The following is a 24827-nucleotide window of genomic DNA, read 5'->3' as shown; positions in this document are numbered from 1 at the left end:
CTGAGCGAGCATTAGTGCAGCAGCCATGAATACAGCCGGGTGATTGGATCAGCTTTAAGGCTTCCCTGTGTGTGCAAAGTGCAGTAATAACAATAAGAGGCGATATCATGCTGCATTCAGGGCTGTTATCACTGGAGAGCAGATAGCACACTCTCATTTAGGCCACTCTGATTGATTTATTTGTAATGACATTATTGTTTTCACCATGTCCTCATTGAATTCTGATCCTGTTTGCCTTCATGGTAATAAAGCCCAATGTTTGAGTGGCGTTAAAACAGCTTCATCATGCCTCTGTGCAACGTGCGTCAGATCTTGTGACGTCTAAAAAAGGAGCATTATGATGTTTCATACATTTGAAAAGTTGTATAGATTCAGCCAGTATGAGTTTGTAGTGTCGGATTTTCATATGCACACACTTTATGATTTAGTGTATTAACGCCCCTCTTTCTGCCCCCTCTTTAGCTTTAATAGGCTGCAGCGTCACGGAGGCAGCACTGTGCGCACTGGAAACCCGGGATTCAATTGGTGGAACCACGAGGGGAGCCCCGGCCTTTTTCACTGCAGGAGGAGCAGACTTAAGGGAACCGAGAGAGAGGAGGAAAAAGAGAGAGAGAGACTTCACTGCCAAGACAGCAGCAGCAGTGTGCGCAGTTTCCAAATCGGCACAGCCTCCTCTGCTGCACGGCATGAGGGACTTCACCCAAACTGCGCACTGACTCTGCAGGATGCACCTAGGCGCGTGCGTACTTTGTTAGACAGGCTGTTCAGGAATTTGTGACACAGCCTGACCACAGCTGCGACATTACCCCCCCCCCCTCCCCAAACTGAGAGTTTCTCACCCCAAACTGAGAGTTTCTCACCCCCTGCGCTGTGGCCTTGTGGTGGACATGGGAAATGTAAACAGTAGTCGGGCTGGATTGTAACTACGCACACTTCCCACGTCCTCCTCCCGCCTCCTACCGGGATGGAGATGGAGACGGAGAGGGTCGAGCCGGAGCAGGAGAGGGAGGCAGAGCCGCCCATGCACAGCGTCCACGGGACCAACCGGATCCGGCCGTCCTCGTACCGGGCCCTGCGCAGCGCCGTGTCCAGCCTGGCCCGCCTGGATGACTTCACCTGCGAGAAGATCGGCGCTGGCTTCTTCTCAGAGGTGTTCAAGGTGAGAGAAAGTGCCATTACTTTTTTTTTCTGCAGGTTCAAAGTTTGCATTTTCAACTCCTCCAGGTCTCCAAAATCAAATATATATATATATGTATCCATTTGATTATGCAAGATGGTTAGGCAAGAGTGTGTGCAGAACTAAACTTTTTTTGACAGATCTGAGGGACTTCCTCACTTCATCCCTCACCCTCTATCACAGAAGCTGTATCCATGGCAACCAGTGCACACTAATAAGCATGATGCTGCTGAATAATTGCAGGAGGAAGTTGGTGATGGGAGTTTTTTCCTTAAAGGATAGCGTCATGTTGGAAATGTACACCTCAGTGTCCTTCCTTAAGGTGCTCCGCTCTCCACACGTGTTTGCTCTGCACTGACCCACATGTTGTGTAAGGTGGACTCAGTGTGTGTTTTGGTGTGTAACTGGATCCGGTCAGGACAGGTAGATCTGACACACGTGGAGGTAACACTATCCCGGGTTCAGGACAGCAACCTCACCCCCCTTCCTGTCACGCTGCCGTTCACTTGCATAGAGGCTAACTCTGAGAGTCGCCTGATTCGCCTCATTAAGAGTCGCCACATACAGAACAACAGTGTGATGGTTTGAGAGATAACACAACACAAAGGGAGGCTGGTCAGGGAGCAAACGGCTTCATGTTGGAAAGTCAACTTGGTTTATTTTTATATAATGTTTGTTTAAAAGCAGAGAAAGTTGTGGATATTCAATTAATCCACGAATATTCAATTGTACTACTATATGTAAGGAAGAAATAGTTAGGAGTCTAACCAGTAAATTCACATAACCTGCATCCATTTTAAAGGACTAATTTCTTTTTATAGATTTATGGATTAATTGTTTCAGCCCTACTTTATGCGCGAAAAGATGTTGCATAAAGCAGTGTCTTGTAATCCCATGTGTGATCAGCCAAATGTAAACAAACATTTACTATTACCAAATGTGATTCATACAACTGTATCACATTTAAGCCTCGTATTCCTGAGACATTGACATTTCATCAAGCAAAGTAAAAACTCTGAATTAAGCTCTCTGAACACTCAAGCCTTGGCAATGCAAGGCCAACTTAAGCCTCACCTCATTAACTTAAGACTTTTGTGATGTGACTCTCAGACTCGATGTTGTGAAGCCACTCCTTCAGCTTTGCCCTTTGAATGGCCAATGAGCATGCAAATGTCACTGTGGTTTATGGCTGGCTTTTTAAGTTAGCACTTGGGTTTGGATCGGCTGCCCTTTTGATAGCGCCATATAAATGCAAAATTGTTACCGTGGCTATCAGTCACATTTATAAACTTTGCTTACATGGCTGAGCGATTGTTCCTGGTTCAGCTCAGAGTAAAAAGGTCCGACTGTTCTGCAGAACAAACATCCATCTGATGTTTCGTTTGTTTCATTAAGCAGTCACTTGCGTGTATATAGTGCATTTCCTTACATTCAGGCTTTGAATTGGACGTCTTAGCACTTGGCTACAAAGTGTGTGTGTGTGTGGTGTGTGTGTGTGGTGTGTGTGTGTGTGTGTGTTGTGTGTTGTGTGTGGGTTGTGTGTGTTTTGTGGGTGTGGTGTGTGTGTGTGTGTGTGTGTGTGTGTGTGTGTGTGTGTGTGTGTGTTGTGTGTGTGTGTGTGTGTGTGTGTGTGTGTGTGTGTGTGTGTGTGTGTGTGTGTGTGTGTGTGTGTGTGTGTGTGTGGTGTGTGTGTGTGTGTGTGTGTGTGTGTGTGTGTGTGTGTGTGTGTGTGTGTGTGTGGTGTGTGTGTGTGTGTGTGTGTGTGTGTGTGTGTGTGTGTGTGTGTGTGTGTGTGTGTGTGTGTGTGTGTGTGTGTGTGTGTGTGTGTGTGTGTGTGTGTGTGTGTGTGTGTGTGTGTGTGTGTGTGTGTGTGTGTGTGTGTGTGTGTTCAATGGAGGCTCGCAGCAGGCTGACAGGCAGCCATTCACCTCTCCCATGTGCAATTGTGCAAAACCTGGAAAAAAATAAAAGGGGAAGACAAAAGGAGGGGAGCACATGTGTCAAGAGAAATCCTTCAGGTGCTCTTTTTTAATCTTCCTTTTAATATTCTTCAAAGGAAAGTTCCTTGAGTGTTTGCCTTGTGTAAGACTCCTTTTGTTTAGTTTCTTTTCCCATTAGCCTTTAACTCAACCTATAGGCTAAAAAGCAATAAAACCCCTCGATCTCAAAGACATTGCACCATTGCTCGATTAATTTAATTACAGGGAGTATTTATTTGTACTGTTTTTTACTCAGGGCTGCAGCTTCCTTAACAAACAAGTTGGATTGATTTGTAATTGGATTACTGCGTCATTTCCCACCTGTATCCGTTCTGATGATGCATGTGTATATTTGCTAATACAGATAACACCTGCTGTCTAAGAACAAAGAACCACAAGATCAGGCTTCCTATCGGATTTGGTTCTCATTTGGCCCTCCTCCATCATTTACATGAGACATGGAAATCTGTCCATGTTGTTTTCAAAAGCTTTTACCGTTTGTTGAAAGTGGAAATGTTTGGATCTGTAAAGGCCTTTCATAGGCAAGCTTGTAGTAGTGTGGCTCGTTGCTAATGTTTTACCACACCAACATGTTTTATGTTTTAGGGTTTTAAAAGTAATAGTTTTGGGGGGAAACCAAGTTCACTTTCTTGCCAAGAGTTGGATGAAAAGATTTATACCACTTTTATGTCTGTATCATAAATCTGAAGCTACAGCAGATAAACTAGTTTGCTTAGCCAAAAGTAGCAAATTCCACCTGCTAGCACTGCTTAAGCTCACAAATGCTAACAGTACATTGGGTACATGACTACTTCCTTTCAGTGGAAGCCATTACAAATATTTTACATCAACAAATAAACTGTAAAATGTTGGATTACACAACTAAAAAGCTTTATACATTCATATAAGCCCCCATTTACAGTCTTTGTGCCTAGCTATAGCCTATTAAGCTAATGGATAATTGCTGGCTGTAGGCATATGTTTACTATGATCTTCCAAAAATATTGATGGTTAAAATTAGCTTTAAGATAAGTGTGGTACAATTATAAAACATAATTTCTTTTTGTGAAATACATAAAGGTCCCATGTCATGCTTTTCTGGTTATTACCCGTCCCCTTGTGTGTTATGAAGGTTTTTTCTGCATGTAAACGGTCTGCAGAGTCACAAACCCTCAAAGTACACCCTGTAGCGAGTAAAACTCTAACACAGAAAAGACCTGTCTATGCTGCCCCAGAACGCCTCGTTGGAGATTTATCTTTTTCTTCCTGGGTATGGTGACGTGCCCATACCCAAATGGACCCATTGGTCCATTCGCGATGTCTCGCAGACCCCACACAGCAAGCAGGAAATGAACCCAGCTCACACTGTCCGCTCCTCGCAGCAGCGAGCCGCGCAACATATCGCCAACACGGCCCCCAGACCCCACGCAGCATTCTCATCTGTTTGTCATTACTGGTGTCATTTTCTGGTTGCAAACGCCATTGTAACACATAATCACTGATGTTCCGCTGTAACGGTGGTGATCTCAAAAGAACAGAGTGGGCGAGCTGACCAGAGCACAGTGGGCTCATAGGGAGGGGGCGGGCAGGAGCTCCAACAAGGCGTTTAGGACAGAGAGTGAATACACATACTATACAGAGATGCTGTATGAGAAACCAATGTGAGTTTGGAAAATTGCACAATATAAATCTATTCTAGTAGACCTCAACAATGGAATTATGATCAGTAGAAATGGCCATGACATGGGACCTTTAAGCTTTTAATATTCTTTTGAAAGAAATGTGTTAATCTTAAAGTGTCTGGTGTTAGCGTGGTCACACCCTGGTTCGTGTGCAAACAGCCCAGGTTGGGAAGGTCTGATTTTCTGGTAGCTACAGTTCCTAGTTGTCAGAGTTGATGAGAAATGTTTGTCTTTTAATTGTTGCGAAAAGTGGGAGGTAAAACTGAAATTCAACTACATTAACATGAGTCACACAGTGAACATTTCTCCATGAAGAAAGTAGTCATCATGGTAATTATACAGGCTGTGATTTAGCCCGATTAGAGTTCAGCGATGGAAGTGTGTGTAGTGTTGTTTTATGCTCACACATGAGAAATGCTGATAATAAGCTGAAGGAGAGTAATTAGATAAAGAGAGGATTTGAAACAGACTGGCGTCTCCAAAGTACAAATACTGTCAACTTGAGTGGTGATGATGATGTGTTGTACGTGTGGGTGTGCGCTTGTGTGTCTGTAGGTGTGTGGCAGCTGCTTGTGACAGACTGCTAATGTGCAGGAAATTGGTTGCCAAAACGTGTGTGTGTGCGTGTCTTTGATTGTCAAAATGGACCCAGAATAATTGAAATACTAATAAACCTTCAGATAATTTCAGCTTTTATTGCCATGTGCATATGCTTTGATTTCATAACAATAGTCCTATTGATATCAAAAAGTGGATTTCAGCCATTTAATCAAAATCATTTGTCACATCCTGTCAGCTTCGGGAGAATGTCTGCCAAGACTCCTCGTGCAAGAACACGTGCCTGATAGAAACGGATACTGATGGTGGGACTCTCCCATCAGAACATGTTGGGATGCGACCAGTATTTAGTGATTCCCGGTAACAATATCAGTTCTGAAGAAAGCAAAACGACAACAAAGGACTTCGTGCAAACACTCCCCTCGATCCATCATCACCCGTCACCTGTGTGTTTTGTTATCAATTTCAGTGTTGGGGATTTAGTGTGTCAGTGTTGCCATTGGAGGATGGTGTTGGTTTGGCAGAGCCAGTGCAGACTTGAACATTAGCGGCTTAGTGTAACACTTTTCTCTCATCGTTCCTCTCCTCCCTCTCTCCAGTCGGGGCCTGCTCTGCTGCCGCTCGCCGCACAAGTATTCAGCTTTGTTTATGTTATGCACAGCCGCACAAACACGAAAGCGCTGAGCTGTTTGTTGCTTAAAAATATTTAAGATGAACTAGGGATTAAAATAGAGAAATGTTGGGTAAGAGTTGCACAATTATCTGGTTTCAGATCCCCCCTCCTTTCCATTATGGTTACCAGTGTATTTATAAATTAATCTCAAGAGACGCAGTGTTAGTGTTTACATCAACGCACAATGAGCATTTCCTCCGCTCCACATGTTGGCAGTGTGGTAGCTAAACCTCGAGGAAGGCCGCTCCCATTTAAAAAAGTAAACAAATGGCTCCGGGTTTGCGTGTGACCAAATCAGAAGTTGTGAAATGTGGTAGTAGTGCAGCAGAGCTCAGTGGTTTTTTATCAAGAGTCGGTTCACCTAAATTGGGAAAAAAACGTTATCTAAAAATGTGTCAAGCCACATGTCTGCCACTTCAATCAAAAGAAAATGTGCCCATCTGTCCCCAGAAGGACTAACAAGTCATTAGGATTCTGACAAATGTTCATAGACTCTCGGACAAATTCAAGGAGCACTCAAAGGATTTTAGTATTAAACTTACAGAAAGTGTGTGAGCTTGCAAGACACAGATATAAAAATGATGGTTAACATTCACTCTGCAGAAGCCTAGATATCATGACTTCCAGGTATGACTCCAATAAAACCTACATTTCCCAACATGCCACGCTATATAGTCTCTCATTATACCCTCTCTGCCTGGTAAATGCATACTATCAGACAGCAGTGCCGTCTTTCTGTCTGTCTCTTTAACCTGCTTCTGCTAAACCTCCACTTACTCTTGTTTAGGATAGTGTGTAGCGGGGGGGTCAGTCCAGTGTTGTTGTTGTGCAACGGAGTGAGTGAGCTGTTGTGTGTCAGCTTGTCTGCTACCTATACTGTTTGCCTCCTGGAGCAGGTTGTGTTTCTGAGCCCGACTCGACCGCACACAGGGGGGGGGGGGGGGGGGGACCTCCCTGCTCGCTCGCTGACGGCTCAGTGCCTCATTTCAGTCCCCACACACATGCATTCATACACTTTTTTTGCTTCTTCGCGCTATAACTGAGAGCAGAGCCTCAGGCGGCGGCTTAGGCCTTAAGTTGGTTTGAACAAGAAGCTAATTTTCTCAAATTCGCACATACAGAGTGAGTGGACTTCACCTCCCCTCAGGGAATTTTTCACTTGCATTCCCTTCACACTTTAGCTCAAAGCTCGCCTGTCAAATTGTGCGAAGGGGTCCTTTTTTGTCTTGTAGTGATGGCCTGAAAAGCTGATTCTAAGGCAAATTTAGCTTTGGTCTGGGGAAAAACGCTGCACATAGTGATGATATTTCTGTTTTTCAAGGGTAGGTACTGAGCAGTGAGACTGTAAAGTACCATACCACAATAACATGACAGTCTTATGGGGATAAGCAACTGATTCTAAGGTAGTCTTTGGGTATTTCCATCAAAAATACCCATCATTTACTTAAAGGTGTTTGGGTATTAGAGCATTGGGAAGTACCCTTCAAATCCACAAGGCAAAAGACGCCTTACAAGTTGTCCCAGTCGCCAGAGGCAATGTCATTCAGCTGTGCGTGTGTGTGTGCATGTGTGTATGTAGGTAAGTAGTTTGGTCACACTCCACCTCTGCAAACTGCAGTAACATGTGATTTGTTCTGCACACTGAGTTTTCTCCTCTTCAAAAGCACTTCCACTAAATGTTGGAAGCCCAAAAAGTGTCATTAAGGGAAATAAATCATCAAAAGCAATGAATAAACACAGGACTGTATCTACCACCGAGGACAGGGAAGTTGGGCACTTGATAATGTTTCAAAGAACGCGTCTATTTTAAAGTCATGAGGATTTTATATTCTACAATTGAACATGGTGAGTGTTTTTGAATGTGATGATTTAGAGGCGTAGAAATGGCAGGATTTGGTATTTCTCAAATAATTGTAATTTTTGCAATGAAGGAAATGCAACCACTGAGTTTAGGCAATTGTGACAGGAGAATAAATTGGACAAAATATATATTGTCGCTGAACATTTGGAAATAGGAAATGTTGTGTTTTTGATGGCTAGTATCCTGGAGTCTCGTATTTCCAATATACTGGCTACAGCCCTGTACAATAAAACTAACAGATGTAGTTATGGCAAGTGTTACAGAAATGACCATTGGTTACTTTCATCCTTTAAACAAACATCCTTCATCTTTATTGGTCTGGATTCTGAGAAGAGTCGCATTTTCTTGCAATTTCTGGACAACTCTTTTACAAAGGTCCAACTCATTTCTCTTGCCTTTTGGTTTCATCCTCCATCTGCACTCTCTTCCTCCTCCTCCTCCTCCTCCTCGCTGTGCTTCAGTCGTCCCGCCGGGCCGCCGGCTAATGACAGACATCACTGCACATGTTGGCTTCACCGAGCGAGAGAGATGCCTGCGACCTTTCCTCTGCTGACTGCAGCACTTTACAAGGCCGAGTGTGTTTTGAAGGAGAGCTTTAGGGTGTGTTTTAGCGGCATGCATGAGAGTCTGTTGTGGGTGTGTGTGTTTGCTCCGAGTGTGTGTGTGTGTGTGTAATTGCTCCATATCATGGTGTAATCTTGATGTAGGCGTGGACATTGGCATTCCAGTGGCGAGTCCATGGAGATGACCAGTAAAAAGTGGTTGGCATAAAGAATTTGGGAGAAAAAAAAACACTATACAGACCTCGTGGTGGCTTTGCAGGGTTAAGACTCTTTCAGAGGACAAAAACACACGCACACGCACACACACACCATGTATACATCACTTCAGGGGACATTACATTGACTTACATGCATTTCCTGGAGACTTATCCTAACCATAACCAGCACATGCCTAACCCTTACCCTAAACCTAACCAAGTATTCACCCTAAAATTAATGATTCCCCTTGTGGGGACCTCCATTATGTCCCCATAAGGGAGGCGAGTCCCCACACGTGACTGTGTAAACAGATTTAGGTCCCCACAAGTATAGTAATGCTAGGACACACACACACACACACGGGAAAATATTGCCCTTAATGACAAAACAGTCAAATGAGGCAGAGTTGCATTTCTAACTTCTGCTGCGTCAGCATTTGGCTGACGTCTGCACTGTAACCTGCCTAAATGAATCATAGTGTGTGTGTGTGTGTGTGTGTGTATGTTAGCAGCTTTTAAAGTCCCAGGATGCCAGACGAGCATGTAAGAGTTTCTTCACCTAATTGTGAAGGCAGACGTGTGCAGGGAAAAAGTGTGATGTAAATCCCCAGCCATGCAGCGCCATCCTGCCAGAGAACTCTGTGCTAATGGCAGCAGGAGGAGGCTGTGTGTGAAAGGAAACCTCCTAATCGACTGCATCTCTGTCTCCCAGCCTCCAGGAGTCTGCTCATCCTCTAGAGCTGTAATTACATAAAGATTAGTCCGGCAGCCCCTCCACACTCCTGCAGCATCTTTTCCATTTCTGCGCCAACATCCTCTTTCCAGGAGGAAGCAACTACTGTTCACACAATGACATGTGATTTACACGTGGGCATCCAGCACTTTGCCCCAGGCTCAAGTAGCTCTGTGGAGAAAGGATTTAAAACGGATGCAAAGAATGACTCTTATTGACTGGCCGTTAAGATGAGGTATGAGTGTGTGTGCTAATAGCATTACTCGCTGCACTCAGTCTGGTCTCTAATAGGCTTTGTGGTTGTTTTCCATCACCGCTCTGATCCAGATCCCAGCTGAGATCCAGGCCGGTGTAACACTGGCTTCAGATCAGCACTTCTGACTCCAGACTTTGACCCTTCACACACTCTCTTATTCTTTCATTACACACTCATGCAATCACAACCTGAAACCCTCCCATGCCGGTTCAACTTTATTATTAGCTCCAAGGAAATGTGGTGAGCTTTAAAAGCTTGATTTCAAATCCAGGGTTCTTACGGTCATTGAAAACCTGGAAAAGTCATGGAAATTCTAAATGCTAATTCCAGGCCCTGGAAAAGTTATGGAAAACAATATTTTCCCCAAAGTTTTGGAAAAGTCATGGAAATGTAACTAAAGTTGCATCAAATATAATTTATATTTGATCTAATCGCCAAAATAGTAATACTATAATGATAATAAATACTGTATCGTATAGTAATGAAACGTAAAATGGCATTTAACTGACGAGGTGTTTTGCTGGTGAGAGATTTTAGTAGCGTGTAGAAGCTATAAGCCTACTATTTGATTTAGATAGGCACAACATGTTTCATATGCAGACCTTATTTTCCTGTTCCATGTTAAAATAAACCATTTTCAGTGGTACCGCTGAGAAAGAGTAATGGTCATGGAAAAGTCATTGAAAATCATTGGTGAAAAAGTGTATGAACCCTGCAAATCCTAAAACAAACACAAGTCACTCAAAACACAAGATTACAACCTGCTGTTATTTGCAAAACACTGTTGACTGTCTTTTAAGTAGGTTAGGTACACGCTTTGTTGGCGATACCAATATGTTCCTTTATTGATACCTTGATTTGAGAGATGTCGACGTGTTTTCTACAAAGTCCTTTTTGTTTATCGAAGTGAGGGAAATGTAGCAACAAATATTTGATGGATTCAAAATTGTTGGAGACAAGACAGACAAGTTTGAACCCAAATCACCGCATAACTAACGGCATTTCCATTAGCCTCATCTGTTCTGTTTTTAGTTTTACACACGCACGCACACACACACACACACACACACACACACACACACACACACACACACACACACACACACACACACACACACACACACACACACACACACACACACACACACACACACACACACTTACTTGAACACACACACACACTTACTTGAACACACACACACTTGAACACACACACACTTGAACACACACACACTTGAACACAAACTGACAGACTCGAAAACCTCTAACTTCTTCTCTCTGACAGAGTTGTAAGTGTTCGTCTGCTGCTCGGTGCATTTCTTTGCAGGTCAACCTACTTGCCCAAGCAAATATGCACTAACATGTAGCCGTAGGGGGAGTGTAACATGTTGCGTCACCATGGTTACCATACCAGACGGAGCCATTACCATAGCAGTAGCAGCCAAAACAAATGAAGACAATGTTTCATGGCCAGTTTCCAAAAAAGGTGTAACCATAACTCAACACTTTGTCGAAGATTCCTTTGATGACTTCAGATGGTTTCCACGGATGTGATTTATGTATCTTTAATGAAACATCATCATAAATACTGCTAGAGGACCTTTCTATTTTGCTATACATCTTTCATACGTGCTCACGTGTACAATGAGATGTATGTTTAAATTAAAGGGGCCCTCTTATGGTAATGTTCAGGTTTAAAAAAAACTAAAAAAAGCACAATTAGGCCTCTTTTTAATATGTAATGTCAACTGTCACGTTTCTTTGATAACTGATGAGGGTTTTTACATTTGGTACTGCATTGCATAATTTCTCTGGCTTTCCAGTTTACACACAGACAATGTTGAATCAACGGTTTTGGAACAAATGTGGTGTCACTTATAGATCAAAATACAATCATTTGGGGGAATTGTTTTTGCTTGATCCAGGTGCAGCACCGTGTGTCCGGTCAGGTCATGGCTCTGAAGATGAACATCCTGGCCAGCAACAGAGCCAACATGCTCAGGGAGGTCCAGCTCATGAACAGACTGTCGCACCCCAACATACTCAGGTAACTCAAACATTGCTGTGTCTTTTTTCTACTTTCTGGTTTAGATTCTATTAATGCTGGTCATGAATTATATTTGTGTGTCTAGAAATAGTTTCTCTTCTCTTCTTTTAGGTTTATCGGAGTTTGTGTTCATGAGGGCCAGCTCCACGCCCTCACAGAGGTAAGACGCTAAAACACTTACGAATTGGAGACCAAGTTGGGGTGTTTTGATTGATTTTTCATGATAATTCAAGATAGTAGTTCAGTCGGTCATCTCTCTCTCCATGAACTCTGTCACAGTTTCAAGATTCAAGGCTTTTATTGTCATTCGTACATGGCTACAGTGTAGTTATATCAATGCAAATCTTAGGTCAAAGGCTCTTCCAACAGTGCAACACAATAAAACGGATAAAATAGTGCAAGTAATACAATAAAATAGAATATAAGTAGTGCCATAAGAGTTATAAACAAGTGATACATCATTTGTGAGTGTTATGGATGTTCTAGTTCAGGTGTTTAACAGTCTTATGGAATAAAACCACTGTGTTACACAAACTGAGGTTGGGCAGTTCATGACTTTCCACCTGTTTCTTGCTTATGATGGGTTTACCTGGCGTCGCCGTGGTAACTGAGCTGCTCAACATTGAAAAGTGGATGAGGGGGGATTTGGTGTCTGCTGTCTGTAGAGGTGGTGTTTGTGTGACCCGTCATCGGAGCTCGATGCTGTAGGTCAGCAGGTTTCAGACATAATAGGGATTAAAAATATCTGCTGCCTGTTAAGAGGTTTAGCTGATGGACAGTGATGGGACTGGGATTGATTTGTGTCACATCTGTGTGTCCTGTTTTTAGATCTACTTTCGCTATCCAGAAATTGCTCGTACAATTCTTAAAACTTTGAAAAAACTGCGCTATGGTTGCACGATTTCCCACAACTCGATGTGGCATCTTCAACTTGTGCTTGTTTTGTCTTACAGCACTTTAAACTCTTGGATATTACATTTACAGTGATTATAAACTAAGAAAAGCTGTCAATTGTCACATTTATAAGCTTTAACAAATAAATATTTAGGCTTTATTTTGACAAATAATTTACTTTTTTAATTGTAAGCTTCAAAAGGAGCAGTGAAATAAACTGGTCAATTAGACAGGACAATAGAAGATACAAAAATATGACTTAATATGTATTCATTGAGATGTGTAAGCGGCTTTCATATCAACATCCAAGCAGTTTCAAAGTGAAAAGTGTTCCTGTGATAATAATGACCTCTCTGTTTCTCCTGATGATCCAGTTCATTAATGGCGGTAACCTGGAGCAGCTGTTGGGCAGCGACGTGTACCTGTCGTGGAGCGTGAGGATGAGCCTGGCGCTGGACATCGCCCGGGGACTGCAGTACCTGCACAGCAAGGGCATCTTCCACCGGGACCTCACCTCCAAGGTGACGACAAACACACACGCCTCAGTGCCCTCGAACAACACGCACGCACGCACGCACGCACGCGCACACACCCCTCTGTTTTGGAAACAGTAAAAAGCTCTAGTGCAGATTAAGAGGCTTTGTGGGTGCGTCACAAAAATGGCAACTACAGTACGTCAACAAAAAGGATCTGTGGGAAATGTTAAGTCAATTTAGTAAAATTATGAATGGAAAATAACATTGAGCTCCTGCCTCACATGTGTACTTTAAAGAAATGAGGGGAAATCAAATCAAACATCATTTATTCAGCGCTTTTTACAACAGAACATTTGTAATAACTAAATGACTGATGATGAAGCATACAGATAAAGTGTGCAAACCACAACATATAAAGCCATTAAACATTAACAAAGCAAGAGATAAATAGTTCTGATGCTATCTTTATCTTATATTATATGGATCGAAGAGGATCGATAAGAGTCTCTGACATCTCAAGTTGAGTCTGCAAAAGAAATGACGACTGAATCACTTGGGAAATGGGACAGAAACCATTTCCGCTCATTTTGAGTGAGATTTTTTGAAAGGGTGGAAACATCAGCAGTTCATTTTGAATGTGGTCACCTACAAAGCCGTTACAGCAAATGAAGAGCTCTGCATAATACATCTGTTGAAACACAAAGGGGCCACATGGAAAAGCAATGCTGGACACACACTTAACAGCAGTAATCCTGATGTGTGTGTGACCTCTGACCCCTCTGCAGAACTGCCTGGTGCGCTGGGAGGGCCGTGTGTGCTCCTCCGTGGTGGGAGACTTTGGCCTGGCGGAGAAAATCCCAGATTACAGGTCAGTCAATTCATCAAAACTCCTATCAACGCGTGTTAGATAAGTCACGCTCAATAAATCACATTCTTCCACTTCTCCCTTCCTCTCATTTGTCCCTCGTGCCATATGTGTCTGAGCTTCTCTTTTCTCTCCGATGAGACACAATCACACAGTGAAGGACGCATTACTCACGGGTTTTTCCAAAGTGTGCATGTCCTGTGTTCACAGACGTCCCCCTCCCCCCCCATCACTCACTGTTTAGGGAACTTTTAATTAATATTATAAAGCGTCATTTTAAAGGCGGCCATGACTCCACAGACTCCCTCCTCTGTTCCCTTTGTCTCGTTGTGTTTCCTCCTCTGTTCCCTTTGTCTCGTTGTGTTTCCTCCTCTGTTCCCTTTGTCTCGTTGTGTTTCCTCCTCTGTTCCCTTTGTCTCGTTGTGTTTCCTCCTCTATTTCCTTCGTCTCGTTGTGTTTCCTCCTCTGTTCCCTTCGTCTCGTTGTGTTTCCTCCTCTGTTCCCTTCGTCTCGTTGTGTTTCCTCCTCTGGGATTGCAGCTGTGTTTTTAATATGCTGTGACATTTATGTGGCATTTTTTTATTCGCCGCCATCAATTAACCGCTGGCTTGTTCTGACTGTAAATGACCAGCGACGTTACAGCTATCTAGTTTGATGTTCTCCAGCTGCTTTTCCAGTGACATCATATCTCCCGTAAAGTGGATGATCCAGTTCTAATAGGATATACCACAATGAGGAAGGTACTAAAAGGTGACGAATGGAAAAATCCTGAATGAATTAGGTTTGACTCGAGACATGTCAAGGGAAAAACTCTTGTTATAAACTCTCCAACGGTTTTACATTCCTAAAATCTTGTTAGTATTAAAAACTCTATCTGGAAAAACTTGATGTGCCCTCAGATATTGGCTTTAAACACTTGAATGTACAGAAATGAGTCTAGTATCTCTCTAGTCTTCCATTTCTAGGCACAAAAGAAAATAAGTGTGTTTCACTTGTTTTTTTTACTTGTTTATTTATTTAAAGGACAGTGCACATTAATCCACATTGCTGTAAATGAGCCAGTATTAGCCAGCAGGCACATTTTCAACTGTTGTCCTTGGCAAGATGTTAAATAACCACAACAAGACTAGAGAAATAAAAACATAATTATCAATCAATGAACAACTTTATTAATCCCGCAAGGGGCAATTGGTTATGAGCAGCAGTTTATGTCATGGACACAGGCAGGAACATACAGGAAGGAAACACACACAGATACACCCGGGAGCACAGATGTGGATAATTCCAATTTACACTATAAATAGTTCATAGCATCACAATAATAAATAAATAAATAAATAATCAAGTTAAAAGCCTTTCAAGAATTTAAAAGTTTGAGTGCAGAAGGGATGACTGATTTTGAAAAGCGATTAGTCCTTTGATCAGGTAGAGCATATCTTCGCCCTGATGGCAACAGACGAAATTCATGTGAAAGTACATGACCTGGAGAGTTCAGAATGCTCTCTGTTGGTTACAGAAGGAATTTAAGTCTCTCTGTTTCACGCCGATGATCTTGGAGCAGGTTTTAACAATGCTGTTCAGGCTGTTCCTGTCTTTCAGTGTAAGGCTATGGAACCAGCAGATAAAAGAAAAACAAATAAGGCTCTCAATTAAAAAGAATACAACAGACAACAGCAGTACAACAATAAATAGGAACAGACAAACATGCAAACAGATGAAATACTATCATACTATGATACAGTTAAAAGTGTTCACATTTTTGATTGCTTAAAAGCCAGTTCTTATGATAGTGGTTAAATGTATGATAGGAGGTGTTATTCCTTATCTGTATTGGTATTGTGTTTCAAAGTGTTGATGCCCTCACAGAGAAACAGTGTTTACCAAAGGAACTGGACCCAAGAGGGACTACACAGTGCTCTCTTAGGGCAGACCTTGTGGTTCTGCTGTTTGAGTTTTTCTGCTGTATAAAAGTGCAGAGTGGTGGGGGTGCCTTGCCGTTTATAATCTTATAAATGAGACATGCATCAGTGTGTTTTAAAAGATTTCCCCAGCTGAGCAGGTTATGGTTGTCCAGGATTTTGCAATGGTGGTATAGCTTAGGTTTTCTGTCCAACACTTTGAGAGCTTGTTTGTGAAGTGATAGGATAGGCCTTAATGTTGTGCTATTCGCCTGGGTCCAGCTGGTCATACAGTATGTTAGAAATAGTAAGTTCAACATTTAGTAAACACCTAACCTAAGTGTGTAAATATATAAAATATTCCATTTAAGTTCCACTATGTCACTTAAGTTCAAGTACTTTCTCTTGTCCCCAGTTGATCTACAATGTGACGTCACTTCTCCTTAACGTCCGTTTAAGTCCAAAACTCAAATTAGACAGTTAGCCGATAAACAGTTCAACAGTCAGGCAGTTGATTCATAACCACACACACACACACACACACACACACACACACACACACACACACACACACACACACACACACACACACACACACACACACACACACACACACACACACACACACACACACACACACACACACACACACACACACACACACACACACACACACACACACTTCCTTTCTGTGCTACTTCCATCTGCTAATGTGGGCTATCTATGATACTACAACAAAATGGCAGTGTTTATAGGTGTTTACTAAATGTTAAACTTACTATTTCTAAGTGTGTAAATATATAAAATATTCCATTTAAGTTCCACTATGTCACTTAAGTTCAAGTACTTTCTCTTGTCCCCAGTTGATCTACAATGTGACATCACTTCTCCTTAACGTCCGTTCAAGTCCAAAACTCAAATTAGACAGTTAGCCGATAAACAGTTCAACAGTCAGGCAGTTAATTCATAACAATACACACACACACACACACACACACACACACACACACACACACAGTCCCGTTAGCTTCCTCCACTCCTCTGCAGTTAGTAAACACACAACTCTCACTGAGGCCAGACAGCTGCCACTGTAACCCGGCCTGCCCTTTTTGTGTGTGTGTGGTGTGTGTATCTGCTGGTTCTGTTTGTGCCCGCTCACCTTTTGTGTTTACATAAGTGTGTGTCACTGTCAGCGAAGAAAAGCTTGTAACTTTGCTTGTTTTTCACTAAAGAAGAATGCGTATCCATCCATCTTAAAACAACGTCACACATTTCGATTTGTACACATGCATGGCTTCTACAAAATGTGTGTCATTGGGTTTTTTCCCAGCTGTAAAACATGAAGCCTTTGTTTGCTCCAGCCTCTGTTTCAATAGCAGCTGCTGATTTGTGTTTCCGTCATTTTCATTGACATGTTTGCTTTGTATTTTAGTCGAGCACCGTTACATCCTGTAGCGCTGTGCTAACAGAGAATGGGCGATGTTGACAACCCTTCCCGAATGTTTGCGTTGGAGTTCTCCACTTTGCTTGTGGCATAAGGGAAAGTAGGGAGGAGGGGAGGATGAGTGGATGGAAGGAGAGGAGATGACAGGGGTTTAAGGAAGCACTCCAAATAAGGTCAAAGTATTCCAGTCTCCTGCTTTCGCTCTTACTGGATCTCTGCCCCTCCATACGGCAAGCCACTCCTGTCCTTTATTATGCCACCATTCCTCTGGTGTCCTCTAAACTATTTCTCTTCATGATGATTTTTCTGTCTCTGTTTTCACTTCGTTCTGATCCCCCTTTCTGGTTCCTTCTGTCTGTCGGTCCACTTCTCCAAATGGTGTTTACATTGGGAGCTCCTCATCTCTCCCTCTGCCATCACTGCCATTTTTTTGTAGTATCATAGATAGCCCACATTAGTGTGTGTGTGTGTGTGTGTGTGTGTGTGTGTGTGTGTGTGTGTGTGTGTGTGTGTGTGTGTGTGTGTGTGTGTGTGTGTGTGTGTGTGTGTGTGTGTGTGTGTGTGTGTGTGTGTGTGTGTGTGTGTGTGTGTGTGTGTGTGTGTGTGTGTGTGTGTGTGTGTGTGTGTGTGGTGTGTGTGTGTGTGTGTGTGTGTGTGTGTGTGTGTGTGTGTGTGTGTGTGTGTGTGTGTGTGTGTGTGTGTGTGTGTGTGTGTGTGTGTGTGTGTGTGTGTGTGTGTGTGTGTGTGTGTGTGTGTGGACTGTTTATCGGCTAACTGTCTAATTTGAGTTTTGGACTTAAACGGACGTTAAGGAGAAGTGATGTCACATTGTAGATCAACTGGGGACAAGAGAAAATACTTGAACTTAAGTGACATAGTGGAACTTAAATGGAATATTTTATATATTTACACACTTAGAAATAGTAAGTTTAACATTTAGTAAACACCTAAGTGTGTGTGTTGCACATTTGTGTTTTCCTTCCTTTTTATTCAGCTAAAATTGCACAACGATATCTGCACATAACTGAAAAACACTGCGGTTTCTTAGATACAGAGGAAACACACACACACACACACACACACACACACACACACACTACCAGATTAACCCCATAAGACACTTCTCTCCCTCTAACTTGTTTTGGTTCTGCGTTTATAAAAAAAAGAACGTGATGCCTGCTTTGCTGGACTGTTTTTGTCACCATCTTTGCTTATTGTCTGTTACATATTGCAGAAGTGTGTATTCTTAACTGTTGGCATGCAAATCTGCCTTTCAGATGTTGTTGACCCAAGGCCTTTTTTTAAGGTTTTTTTAGGCAGTTTTAAAACAAACCCTTTAGACTTTAAAACACTTATTTTTTTAAACCCCTAATTCTTACGACTAAAAGAGCCCTTAAAACAAACTGTATTCTTGCGCTTAGCTGTGACTATTTTAAAAAGAACATCCCCATAATGAATCATAAGATGATTTTAAACTCTGGTGTAGTGAAAAGGATTTGAGAGGTTTCGCTTGAGCCTCACGTACTGTCCTGCTGTTTTAACATGAAGCCTCCCTCCTCTTCCTCTCTGCAGCGATGAAGAGGACCAGGAGCCGCTGGCCGTGGTGGGCTCCCCCTACTGGATGGCCCCGGAGGTGCTCAGAGGAGAGGTGTATAATGAGAAGGTACTGACAGATCTGCGCCTTTCACCTGCAGATTGTTGAGTTCAAGGTCCACTGTGGGTGTGATGAAAGAAAGTCCAATAACCCGGGAAGTGGAGTAAAGCAATAAATATTTGATAAATCAGGGATGTTGAAAGCAAACAGGTATTTAGTGACGTAAGAGGTGCACTTCTTGACCTTTTATTTCTCTATTCAGTAAAGTGGACATGCTGATAGCTGGTTAGGGTTGCGTTTAAGGAATGATGATGACATTTTCTGGGTCATGCAGCCGGCCTGGGCTCACAGGAAACTACAAATGAGCATAAACCTCGTGCAGAATGAAGCATGTTTTCAGATAATACTGCAGAAAATAGTATACATCTACATAATCTAGATTTTCAGACCGTGATGCCTTCAATAAAAAGCACACACTTCATAAACTACTACCACATGCAATTGTTACAGACGAAATGCATTTAGATTTTTGATTTGTTCCCTAGAATATAAGTTTGTCAGTGCACGTACTTAAAAATGCATGATCATTTACGAAAGTTTTTTTAAATAAGAAGTTTGCACAAGTACAAAATAAACTGTATAGTAGTCTCTCATCTTTTATGTCAGTGTGTGTATCCTCTTGAAACGACTCGTCTCTCTGCAGGTGGATGTGTTTGCGTACGGGATCGTCCTGTGTGAGGTCATTGGGAGGATCCAGGCCGACCCCGACATCCTGCCCCGCACCGAGGTACCGACGTGCTGTCATCACACACTCATCATCACACACTCATCATCACGCACGTCTCCTGTCATACAGCACTGCATGAATACCCTCATGGCGAACATTAACTGTATTAGTTTATTGCCTGATATCTGTCAGTGTTTCAAGATCACAGGACTGTTGGGCAAGCTGCAATGTCACAATGACTTGAGATGAAGCAACAGTTTCACCATCCTAGAGATGTGAATTATGTAAAATGTTACACATCTTATTTTCGACTCTTAACAGCCAATTGTCATCTTGAACAAACAGGAAGCCGACTTTCTTATCTTTGAGAAGCTTTCATGTGTCCGAATTCTCAAAAATAATTGACAACATATTTAGAGGGCCTTATGATCTGTTTATTTATCACAGTGTTCAAGCTGTGAGCATGTCCTGAGCACTTGGAGAACATGTTAAAACTGCTTTAATTTGAATGCTGTTGACATGTACCACCATGCAGCACAAATACACAAAAGGGGAGCTGCTAATAACTGCAAAGCATTGAAAACTGTTTAAAGATGGTAGTGAAAGAAACCAAACAAACGTTTATTAAACAAAATAAATTTGCTTTTATCTATGCATTAGCACTCCACATTTGACATCTGCCATTTTACGTATTGCAGCATTTCTTAGTTGTCCAATAAAGGCACCCATAATGATACAATTAATTCTCTGTACAAAATACATGTTGGGTAAATGTACTCATCTTTGTTAAAAGCCTTTGTCTCATGACAGCATTTTTCCCCCTTGTGGCTTTTTAACAGTGCAGCAGTTGAGCAGTCATATAAGGGGACTTTTTTCTTTTTGTGGGCTCATGAAATAATACACTTTCTTTAATGTGTAACTTCCTCTGTTTCTGTACAGGACTTTGGTCTGGATGTGGTGACCTTTCAGCAGATGGTGGAAGATTGTCCTCCTGACTTCCTGGAACTGGCCATCTCCTGCTGTAATGTAAGGAATACTCATCTCACACACACACATAGGCACACACATAGGCACACATCCCTTGACTTTTCTTTGTATGGGGTCACTTTATTAGCTTTGTTTTATTAGCTTATTATATTGTTCATGATGGTGGGGAAGACTGAGGAAGTTGTCAGTTTGATTGTTGGTGCTTTACGGTAATGCCAGTGCGATACAATTTAATAGCACCACTAAATACTCTTCAAATGACCATGCAGGTACCTCAGTGTACCTCAGTGTACCAGGTATCTACAGCGTTATTCGGGAGGAGAAGCTTTTGCCTTGCTTCTTTATACCAGATGATTAAGTACCCGTGGCGTTGTCGGTTTATCTTTAATGGGGCTGTCATGTTTAAACAAAGCATGTCTGTAACCTGTGTTTAAGGCCCCGTCCAAGCGGAGACGAAAACGAACCTTAGTCGTGTTCAAAAAAGTCTTCCGTCCACACGAAAACGCTCAAACGCTGGAGACGCTGTAGTACATATGCGGGGCCTATAAGTGGCGCTGTACTTCCGCCACAAAATACACCAAAAGCAGCGAATAAGACCGATGACAATTATTATTATCATTATTATTATATTATATTATATTATTATTGTTGCTGATGGTTGTGGTAGAGGAGCTGTAGATTTGCACTAAAATCGGTATCATGGTCAGTAGCGTCTGGAGCACGAACGCAACCCTGTGATCCGCCATTGTTGTTGTTGTTGGCGAAACGCATCAGCAATGACGCGGGGGTGAGCAGGAGAGGTGGGGAGAGCCGGGGCTATGGCGTCATCGTTTTCAGGAAATGATCGTATATGGCGTACACACGGCGCCGCAAGCGTTTCGTCCTCAGACCTACCCACTTTGGGAGCTGTTATCAAAGCGTATCGGATTCGGGCTCCGTTTTGCAGGGGTGGACTGGCCATCTGTAGAATTTCCCCACAGCGAGGCCCCCCCCCATCGACAACCCCCCCCCCCTCCGTTGACAGGGGTCGCCAGTCCCTGGCACTGTTATTTTGGGGGTCGTGGGCTGAAACTTTTGGGAACCCCTGCGATAGAGAACGTTAGCGGATTCAACTGATGTCGTCTCCGTGTGGACAGGGCCTTAATCACTGAAAGCCATCATTTTATAAGATAGATCGCATGTTTGAAATGTGTGGGTGTAGTCCACCTTGTTACAGCCACGCCAGGTTTCTAACTCCTTAATTTTTTTAGATTTGTTGCCAATTAAAATGGAAAATGATGACGGATTAAATCAGTTTTAGTTTTGTACTGCAGTTTTTATCTCAGAGTTCAATTTGTTGAATTTGTTTCTCCTTCCTGCCAGATGAACTCAAAGCTCCGTCCATCCTTCTCTGAAATCGTGGTGGAGCTGGAGCGGCAGCAGGCTGAGAGGAAGCAGAAAGATGAACCAACAGTCAAAGGTGAGTCATCAAACCGTCAACACACAAAAGTTTAAAAAACACAAAAGTTTAAAAAACAAATAATAATAATAATCTCCATTCTCCCTTTTTCTCTCAAGCTGTTTCTCCATCCATCGGCCCTCTCAGAAGGCGGTCCCTCTGCCTCCCGTCGGACCCTCGCCTCTCCCGCAGCAAATCGGACATGCTGCTCCCCCCGGACACGCCCCCCTCCGTCACCAACGCCATCCCTGCTCGGATCAACCCCTTCTCTCAGAGGGAGGACCTCAAGGGGGGCAAGATCAAGCTGTTCGACACCCCTAGCAAGTCGGTCATCTCCCTCACCTTCACCCTGCCCCCCCTTCCGGACTGCGAGGACCCCTCTGTGTCCGACACTGATGGCGTTGTCCTGAGGAGACACCGGCGCTGCCACTCGCTGCCGTGTACGCCCCCTCCTCACCTCACATCGGCACCGAACACCGTCCTGACCGAGGAGGAGTCCCCGTCTGAAGTGGACGCTGTAAACTGTGAGACAAAAGAAGAAGAGACACTGTTGGAGAAAGACAGACTATTGGAAGAAGAGAGACTGTTGGCAGAAGAGAAGGAGATCAAGGAGGGGAGTGGGAGTGATTCAGGTCTGCCCGGTCTGTCTCTTGAGCCCCTGTCCATGGACCCGGAGGACGGAGAGCCGATGGACTGCTCCAGCTCCCCGGACACACAGGACAGCGCTTCATCTCCGTACTCGAACCTCTCCCCTCATCCTGCTTACTCAACTCCAATCCAACCCTCCACCCCTCCCCTCTCAAACGGCTGGGGGTCGGCCATCTCCAACGGGCCGCCCTGCCTGCCTCCCCTCTCTCACTTGGACAACAACAACGTGGTCGTGAGTCGACAATTGACCAACAACAACGGCTACCACTCCCCTCCCAGTGACCCTGCAGGCTCCACCCCCTACGGCTCGGGCAGCGTTCGCTCTCTGGACCAGGAGGAGGGGGTCTCCTATCCTCTGGACCAGGAGGAGGTGGTCTCGTGTCCCGGCTGCTGCCTGGCCGGCCTCCGCTTCCCCTCCATGTGTCTCAGAGCTCCGCCGCGCATGAACCCTTACAAGAACTTGAACGGGGAACATGCAGCGTCCCGTGGGCTGCTCGCTCCGGGACCAAAAGACTCTCCCTCCCCCACCCCCACCACCACCGCCTTGCCGGGGGCACAGACTTAAACTTCTCAACAAAGAGTGTGGAAACTCTGCAACAAAAGCTTCCCTCCTGGAAATTAAGCGGGTCTTCTCAGAATTTGCACAGATTGTAACGCAGCAATACCCTGCTTATTTTCTAGACTCACTTTTGGGTGCGGATGGGTTTAGAGGAACAGACTCCAGGCTGAAGCTGTGGGGCGAGGGACTCTCTGCTGTTGCATGTCGCCCTCTGCTGGGCTGAGGACGACATGTTGATCTGACTGATTATCCACAGCGTCCTGAACTGTTAAGCATGTAAGCAGTTTGTTTGGATCCTGTATATCCAGAGATAAAAAGACTCATGACTGATGATGATGCTGAAATGAGGAATGTTAAGCTTAGTATTATTACGGCTGCAATTACTTTTGTTGATTGGTGCTGAATGAACACGCAGTTTTTGCTTTCATGTCTTTAATTACCAAGAGGGTGTATGGTGCACTGCTGGACTGTGTGTGAGAGTGTGGATTCAGTGTGAAAGGTTGGATGTGTGTGTGTGTGCGAGTGAGAGAGAGAGAGAGGAAAGGTAAGAGATTGTGTGCTGTACACCGTTCTTTTGACCTTTTTTGTTGCTGTATGATCTCTGTTGGCCCTGCTGGTCGCCTGGTTAAGCACTTCAACTGTATTACTGTTGTGAATAAGGAAACTATTGATATTATTATTATTATTACTTTGAGGAATGAATGGTCGAAGACCTGCTTATGAGATGTACAGATTCTTATTATTTAAAGATGGCATTGAATAAAAAGATAGAATGTTATTTCTCCTGATACGTCTGTCTTTTTTTTAGCTATATTAGATCAAGGCTAAAATATCTCACTATCCTGTTCAAATTTGTGTTTTTTTTGTGCAAAATGTCTATCTGGATGGATCAAAATCTGTTCAGACATTAACGTTCCCCTCATCATAACCTTGATTTCCCATCTAGAGCCATAACTATGTCAACATTTGAATTTCTTACTTCAAATTATTTATTAATTACATCTATACAGCCCCAGATGTACCTGGTGCTTAATTTTCAAACATTAGCTTGCTAGAAATTATGGTGAACGGTACCTGCAACATTAACTTGTTAGCATGTTGCCGCCTGCATTAGCTAGTTAGCATGTACTACAAGAAACTCTAGCAGACGACTAACTAGATGAAGATGGCTTCCTTGCTAAACCTTTTTCTGCTCAGAATCATCTTTTTAGCTAGCTTTGGACATATTGACGCTTAGCATGTAACTTGTTAGCATCATACAGTTAGCATTTGCAACAAAGTCGTTATTAGCCTTATGATACCATGCAACCCAGTCTCACGGCATTTCGTGTTATAGTCACGAAATTAATTTAATCTATTGATTCGTGTTCACCAACACGATTTTAAAAGCAATGTATTTCTATTGGTAGTATGTTTCGTGCCTGCACCACCTCTTTTTGTCCGGTCGGGTCTTGGAAGACCGGAAGCTGTGTGGTTCATAAAAACATTGTCTCACTCAATATCTTACCCTAAGCCTATCCCTTTTATTTTAAATTGTATAATGTCGGAGTTTTTTTGCCGTCCGCGAGGAA

General features: G+C 43.2%; 1 protein-coding gene across 1 annotated transcript; it reads left to right on the top strand.

Moving 5' to 3' along the window:
- Nucleotides 1-840: 840 nt before the first annotated feature.
- tesk1 (testis associated actin remodelling kinase 1) lies at nt 841-24034 on the top strand. Its single transcript, XM_034150207.1, has 10 exons — nt 841-1159; nt 11605-11726; nt 11838-11886; nt 12995-13141; nt 13882-13964; nt 18876-18966; nt 19601-19684; nt 20564-20650; nt 21974-22070; nt 22169-24034. The coding sequence occupies exons 1-10, from the start codon at nt 965-967 to the stop codon at nt 23260-23262; spliced, it is 2049 nt and encodes a 682-aa protein (XP_034006098.1). The 5' UTR covers nt 841-964; the 3' UTR covers nt 23263-24034.
- Nucleotides 24035-24827: the final 793 nt, after the last annotated feature.

Source organism: Trematomus bernacchii, unplaced genomic scaffold (genome assembly GCF_902827165.1).
Source record: "Trematomus bernacchii unplaced genomic scaffold, fTreBer1.1, whole genome shotgun sequence".
In the NCBI taxonomy this organism is placed as follows: domain Eukaryota; kingdom Metazoa; phylum Chordata; class Actinopteri; order Perciformes; family Nototheniidae; genus Trematomus; species Trematomus bernacchii.
The sequence above is the reverse complement of the archived record's forward strand: the minus strand, read 5'-3'. Positions and strand labels throughout refer to the sequence as shown.

Bases quoted from the DNA above. Each gene is read 5' to 3' on its own strand.
- tesk1 (XM_034150207.1), top strand. From the start codon at position 965: ATGGAGATGGAGACGGAGAGGGTCGAGCCGGAGCAGGAGAGGGAGGCA. The intron at 13,965-18,875 runs GTCAGTCAATTC...TCCTCTCTGCAG, and splicing joins GAGAAAATCCCAGATTACAG to CGATGAAGAGGACCAGGAGC. The intron at 22,071-22,168 runs GTGAGTCATCAA...TTTTCTCTCAAG, and splicing joins AGATGAACCAACAGTCAAAG to CTGTTTCTCCATCCATCGGC.